A 7465-nucleotide genomic window follows, 5' to 3' on the forward strand; every position below is an offset into this window, starting at 1 on the left:
AGAGAAGGCGGCTCAAAATTGGAGAAAGCTAAAAGTATCCCTGAGAAAAATGAAAAATTATTGCGTGCACCGCGTGCATAGCCACGCTGGTGCACGCCGCCAATGATGGAGAAGGGCGAGCGTGGGTCTCCATTCATCGCGCGCCCGTCTCAGACATGGCCCACAGCAATACGCCGCGGCGATTGGTGGTTGCCCGCAATAATTTTCCAAAAAAAAAAAAAACAAAGCAACAACGGCTACTATACTCATAAATCAGCGGTAAAGGAGAGAGCGCCCATTAACGGGGCTCCAAATGGAATGCAAAACCCTGCACCAAATAAAGTAAATTTATTACAGAAGTACCACCCTTCCGTTAGAACCCCACAGTAGCCGTCGGATTGGACACGTCTCACGCATCTAACCATTCTTGGATCGAACTCTTATAACGGGCACTGCAACCCAGCTGAGCTTCCCTCTCTCTCTCAGGCTGATCACCAGGAGGGATAAAAATCCTTCCTTTTTTAACTCTCTCTTTCCTCGCTCTCCGGTCTTGGAAACCCTGGGCTCGAGCTGTGACACTTCGAAGATCACATTCGAGGAGTCCGTAGCTGGATTGAGGTTTGGTTTGCTTCCCTTCGCTCGTTTCTCCATCTTTAATCCCTTCTCTGCGCTTCGAAAGCGCCCAAAAAGAGAGAGATTCTCCTCCCTCCCACTTTTTTTTTTTTAGTTTATCAGCAAATGCCTCTGAATCTTGCTCAAGATCCACTGCTTTTTTTCCCTTCTTCTCTGCTTTGTTTGCCTTTTGAAACACTATTCGCCTCAAAAATTCGCTAAGAATCCCATCAGCTTTCTCGATCCATTCGCGTCGAAAGGCATCCAAAAATCGAATCTTTTTGGGTTTTTTCTTGGCGTCTAGGAAATGTCGTACCCGCTGGAGCAGCAGCAACAGCAGCAACCGCCGCCTTCGCCAGTGTACGAGGTGGTGTCGAGGTCGAGCGGCGGGGGGTCGTACGGGCCGGTGATCGGCGTTATTGCCGTCATCGCCGTGCTCGGCGTCATTGCCGGGATCGTGGGGCGGCTCTGCTCCGGGCGGAGGATATTCGGGTACGGCTACGACTTCGAGGGGTGGATCGAGCGCAAGTGCGCCTCCTGCATCGACGGGAGAGTGGAGCTACGCCCACCTCCGCCGCCGGTGGCTGTGCCGGCGGCGGGGCCTGGTGCGAATGGAAGCGACGGCAGTGCGGCGGCGGCGCCGGCGTCAGTGGAGCGCGGCCGCAGAGGAAGCAGGCGGAGCGGGCGGCGACGACGGCGGCGGCGGCGGCGGCCGAGACCTGAGCGTGTTCTCGAACTGTGTGGGGAATGGGGTCCTTCTTCCTTATTCCCTTTTTTTTTTTAAAAAAAAAGTATTTATTTGCCTTTTCTTTGGTTTATGTTCAGTCTTTTCGGAGTCTTTTTGTTCTCTATTTTCCATATGGGTTGTGGTTACATGGAGGCCATGGCGTCACCAATCAAAAAGTTCAGTTCCTCCATGGTGATGTTATAACTCGAGAAGAGATGGAAAGGAGTTGAGTCCTTTTGTTTCTCTCCTTCACTTCGTGTGTCTTGTGTTGTGTGCGTCTGTGAGTCTCCTGGTAATCATGCAGCAAGTTGTTATGAAAAGAAAAGAAACAAAACTAAAAAGATAATTATCCAGTAAACGCGTGACCTTTTCAAGTCTTTTCCTTTAGCTCCGAAGGAGCAATTCGTTACATGATAAGATAAATTATTTAAATATAAAATATCTAATTTCTAATAGCTCGTTTGTTTCGTAGAAAAACAAAAAAAATAAAGTCAAGTATTTAGTTGGAGTTTTCACAAAAAAAAAGACATAAAAAAGTTTAATTCCTAGCAACTAAAAGTTAGAATAACTTTTTTTGAAAAAATACTCTTAAATTTTTAGATAACATAAAAAATATTAAGAATATAAAAATTATTTTATATAATTTTGTATAAAAATAGATGTTCAACCAAACGGACATGTAATTTTTTATGATCAACTAAAAATATAAAAAATTATTATTATTATTATTATTTTTTGGATCAAATGAGTCTTAAGTGCTTATATGTATATATTATGTTGACATAATTGCATTTATATCAAGACATGTTTTTGTCATTTTTTCTATATATATTAGAATTGCGGATGATATGCTCCCAAGGCATAACTCCAAAAGGTTAGTAAAAAAAGCCAAAAACGAGAAGGTCTCCAAAACCGGTTCTGCAAGAGGGCAAAATGGGAGTTTTCAGAAGGTACAAGCTCCCCTGTCTTGGTCTTATGATGTTTTTAACAAGTTTAATTGGGATGAGCTTTGGGGAGTTTATCAGCGCTCGTTGGATTTTACTGGTGTGATGGTAACGTGAGCAGTTGTACCCTAATAGGTCTACCTCCTGCTTATTTCTTTTTGAATGTAGCCAAAAAATAATAATAAAAAAAAATCAACGTGATTTTGGCTAAGCTGCCGATTGCAGTGTGGGTTGTAGTGCTGTACAATTTTTTTTCCGATGGGAATATCAGAATTCTTCATCCAGATGATCCTGAGCCTCCGAATTGAGTCAAGACTCGGATTGGATCCATTTGAGTCCGAGTCATTTTCTTTTATTGCATTATTTACTTCTATCTTAATCAAGTTAATTTGGTCCATTGTTTTATTATTAGACTGATTCTTCTTAGCGATATACGGCGAATAGTAAGAGACTGTGACTCTTTTCGGATTGCTCATATTTACCGGAAGGCGAATAGGGTGGCTGATTTAGTTGCCTTCTTCACTATTCATCATTTCGAAAAGGTTTTATGGACATGAGCTGATATTGTATCCCATTTTTATGCCACATATTATATCTTGGCTCGATTGTATTCATGCTAGATTAACGTGGGCGACCATTGTATAAAAATAAAAAAAAAGCTTAATCTAATATAAGTGGGTACTTTATAGAGATTTAAAACTAAATTTAGTATGGCTTCAGACAGATATACTTTACAATCAAATGCTAGAAAAATTTAATTCGTGAGCTATATTTGTTGTCTAGGCTGCACCGTCAACCTGAGGTATATTTGCTTGATAATGGTGTTCTATCTTGATGCCATATCAGTGGTCCAGTGGATGAGATATTTTTGAAGTGAAACGATGATGAATGATGGTATCTAACTAATTCTAGACGGAAGATTCTATAAACGCTCAGCGTCACTTCATAAAATATTTGCGCAATACATTATATAAAAACTTAAAAATTAGATGTGTAAATTTGAATAATATACAAATGCGAAGCTCCGTTGTATAATAATTGCATGGCTCTTCTATTTCACGCTTTTTCTTTCAAGTTTTTATTTTAATATTGTACCATCTCTCTCTAAAAGTCTCATGCACGGTGCATACTAAACGCCAGTATTAAATTAATGTTAAAAGCACATTAATGGGAAGAGCCGGCACCACTATCATTATGAAACCAAAGATCGTGTCGGTAGGGATGAAATGCGGCCGAAAATAAATCGAATGCTAGCATATTTATATTTATATTTATTTTATTTCATAAATATAAATATAAATATTAATTAGATATAAAAAATATATTTATATTTATATTAAATAGATATGGTACAAATCGATAAATATAGATATAAATCAGATATCAGAAATATAGGTATAAATCAGATAATTAAACTTTATGACCATAAAATCAAAGATATTACTAAGTGGATAGTAAATCAAGTTAATAGCATATTAATATGGTTATTTATTTTTCTTCAAAATTTATGAGTATCATATAAAATTAAATAGTATTATAAATAAAAATGATTATTCGGATACGAATCAGATAGTTGTCTATCGATATTAATTTTTTTTTTGTTGACCGATATGGATACGAATATTGATATTAATCGGATGCTCAAATTTTTATCTATACTTAGATAAATTTAGATATAAAACTGGATTCTAATGGATATTATCCGATCCACTTTCACCTCTATGGTGGTAATTAGTAGCTGATCAAGTTGGCACCACAAGCTCTTTTAACAAATTATTATTACTCTGGAAGATCAGTATCTTTTGACGGTCAATTGTACTTTTAGTGCTATCATATTTATAGAGAAATCATATCGGCACTATGTTGCTATTCAAGTCACCAATTATAGTCAGTCATCTTTATAGCAGTGTACAAAGGTGCAGAGTTTATAGAAATAAGCGATTGTGATTGGCGGCATGTACACTCATATCCTATACTTTGTGTAGGATATAACTTTTCCGTATCTATAGAACGCGGTCACCTAGCTTGCACCAATAAACTATTTCGTTCCTTCCACTAAGGCAGGGATTTCTATTTTTTTATATAGTAGTCTCTGGTTCAGAAAATATTAAAAACATTCCCTAAACTGGGACGAGGGGAAGGTTGTCATGTGGAAGGGGATATTAAATGGTTAAACTGTTATATGGAGAGCACGGCACTGATGGGGTGGGGCTCATGTGGGAAGAGCCCACATGATTAGCTTTCCAGTACGGTAAGAATCCCTTCTTCCCTCGCAGCAGGTTTTTGGCCCCACAAAAGCCCCTGCGAGCTCTCTCCTCTCTCTCCCTTGTGTTTTTAGGCTGGTCTGGATCGGCAGGAATAGTTATTGCATAAGTTATTCCTATTTTTCGTTGGAAACAACTTTTGAAATAACTCTATAATGTTATTTCAAGAAAACCATTCCTTGCATCTTTCTATCGTTTATAAGTTGTTGGGGTGGCATAAAGTTCATTCTAATTTTTTTTTCACCATCCTGGTTTAGCAGTGAGATGGACAGGACCAGAGGCGGCCCAATACATTTGGGGGCCTAAGGCAAATCCAATGAATGAGGCCTCTTTTTTTTAATAATAATTTTTTTTAATAAATATAAAATATTTTAAAAAATGATATAGAAATAGATAGCTATCAAGTATACTATTTCAATAAAGATATATAAATTTAATAAAAATAGGTAAATTTTTTTTTTAATTTAATATAATTTTTAAATGAAAGTAAATAAAAGTAATTGCTCGAAAAGAAGGGCCATGAAACTGATTAATTAACTAAGATAATGCTTAACAATAGTGTTTACCATGTCAAGCAAAAGCCGAATAGGAAATGGTTATCTCATGCCACTTCATTGTCAAGGTAATAAAAAAATTGCACCTCTCTATAAGAGAAAGTAGGGGCATTATGGGAAATTCACTCCATCCAATAAATAAAAGTCCCATCCCACCGTCTCCCCTTCAAGTGAGTACCCAAGCAGCAACTGCAACATCACAGCACAGCAGCCATTCAACTCCCTCTAGCTCCTTTTCTCTCTCTACCACCCGAGGGGAGAAGAAACCGAGAGGAGAAAATTAAAAGAATCTCCACCCTCCAAGAAGTCCATCTCCGATCCCCCTATCTTTCTTCCCGATGGCCCAGCTGGATCAGGAGTAATGTGAGGGAAGGAAAACCAAGACCAAAACCAAAAAAGAGAAGGGATGAAAGATAAGAGTGGAAGACGAAGGGGGGAAGACGAGAATGGAAGGAATGACTGTTTGTATAGCTGCAGCATCTTCCGGTGGGGGCCTTCCCTGGGCCGGGGGCCTTAGGCGACCGCCTCAGTCGCCTAAGGCTCGAGCCGGCACTGGACAGGACCATGGTCCAAATTAGCTTTTTGTCTAAGATTTAAACCTAGATATAAGCCATCAATAATCTCTCTCTCTCTCTCTTTTTTTTTATACATCGGCTGCTCACACTACTCTAGCATGAACATAGCCATCAGAATTAAGAGAGAGAAAACAACTCAGCGTTGGAAGAACAGATGTATGACACATGCAGAGGACCTCTTCAAAGTATTGGGCAGCAAAGGAGGCGATCCAGTCAGCGATACTGTCCGCCTCTTAGTACACATGCACAACCTGGAAGGCATCATACTTCTTCACCAACCACCGGATGTTGTCTAGTAGTAGGTGTTCTACCCTCCTCCGCCCTTCTTTTGTATCCAACCAATCACCATAGCTGAATCCCCCTCAAGACCCATCTTACGTTGGAGATTGCCTTCCACGCTACCCTGAGCTCTGCACCAAGAGCTGATGCCTCGAATATCAAGCCGATTCGAATATCTTTGGTTCCCATTAAGCTTGTTTCTCTCCACGTATCGCTTCTCAATTGCCTCCGAATAGGATTTTGTCACACCTGGGTCCTAAATACTAATGCTGGCCCGTTCGATCGATATTAAGATTTGATTTGACATGGTTCACACCCCACTTTTTGCATTAGATGAAAACCTATCGTTACATCGAGGTCATGTCCCGAGCCCCAAGCAAAGCACGTTGGAGAGATGGGATATAATTTTACATCGTCTATGTTAGGTTCGAGTCACAAATAGTATGAAGTAACATTTTTTTTCAATTGGATGATGATCATGCATTAATGATACAAATTATTAAATATTATCTATTATTTTTAAATTATCTATATATAAAAAAATGTAATTTGAAGATTCTAGTTATATATTAAATAGCCAAAAATTGAGTAATTTAAATAAAATAAAAAAATATATTTTATTTGATTGTTTGATGCATAAGTTAGAAGTTTCCAAATCAAGCAGTTTTAATCGTCTGATTTTTGATATCTTAGTAGTTTAGTTAGAGAACGCGGATCATATATAATAGCTCAAATTATTGGTGTAGAACTCTCATCATCTAATTTAAAAAAAAATATGATGCGGGATGAATGCGAGGGATTTAAACATAAGGGTTATCAGTAAGTTATGTTGATTAACTAGCCTAATTGCAACAGAAAATTCAGTCACATATGAGCTAAGAAAGCATTATCATGAGCATAGTAATTTTAGGACTAGTTATCCGCATGTATTAATTCATTTAGGACTTAGAGTAATGGACCGTTGTGGTTGAGAAACAATTAGATTAGGACGCTTTCTTCAATAAATCAGACCTAGAATTGAGGCTTACCAAATATTGAACTTCTGGAATTCTTCTGGAGGAGGATCCTTGATCTCACTCTCGAGGGTTGATGATTGGATAACCAAGCTTCATCTTCCATTGCAACAGGGCCCCCTTGCTATTGGTTTGGAAGGATAATAGACCCAATGACATGGAGTACTTTAAGGACCTGCAAAAAAACAGGGATTAGAGGTTTGGCGTGAGAGAGGAATGGAAATCACAAAAGAAAAAGGAGGCGAGAGGAGATAGGGCTGCCGTGGATGTGGAAGTGGCTTTAGGGCCACTTGCCCAACTTGGAACAAGGGCCTCACGCCCAACCTTCTCTCAAGGTGATAAAGCAAGATTGCTCAGGAAGAAAGAAGCTCTTTTTATTCATTCATCAACTGCCGAGAGTGAGATCAAGGATCCTCCTCCAGAAGAATTCCAGAAGTTCAATATTTTGTAAGCCTCAACTCTAGGTCTGATTTATTGAAGAAAACGTCCTAATCTAGTGGTTTCTCAACCACAATGGT

General features: G+C 38.9%; 1 protein-coding gene across 1 annotated transcript; it reads left to right on the plus strand.

Annotated features, from left to right (window-relative positions):
* The first annotated feature begins 407 nt into the window (after nt 1–407).
* On the plus strand, nt 408–1697 carry LOC120111422. Its single transcript, XM_039128481.1, has 2 exons — nt 408–597; nt 896–1697. Exon 2 carries the CDS (start codon nt 899–901, stop codon nt 1373–1375), a length of 477 nt encoding a protein of 158 aa, XP_038984409.1. The 5' UTR covers nt 408–597; nt 896–898; the 3' UTR covers nt 1376–1697.
* The last annotated feature ends 5768 nt before the right edge of the window (nt 1698–7465 follow it).

Source organism: Phoenix dactylifera, chromosome 7 (assembly GCF_009389715.1).
Source record: "Phoenix dactylifera cultivar Barhee BC4 chromosome 7, palm_55x_up_171113_PBpolish2nd_filt_p, whole genome shotgun sequence".
NCBI classification, from domain to species: domain Eukaryota; kingdom Viridiplantae; phylum Streptophyta; class Magnoliopsida; order Arecales; family Arecaceae; genus Phoenix; species Phoenix dactylifera.

What these genes read in the sequence shown, in the direction of transcription:
- LOC120111422 (XM_039128481.1), top strand. Translation starts at nt 899, where the DNA reads ATGTCGTACCCGCTGGAGCAGCAGCAACAGCAGCAACCGCCGCCTTCG.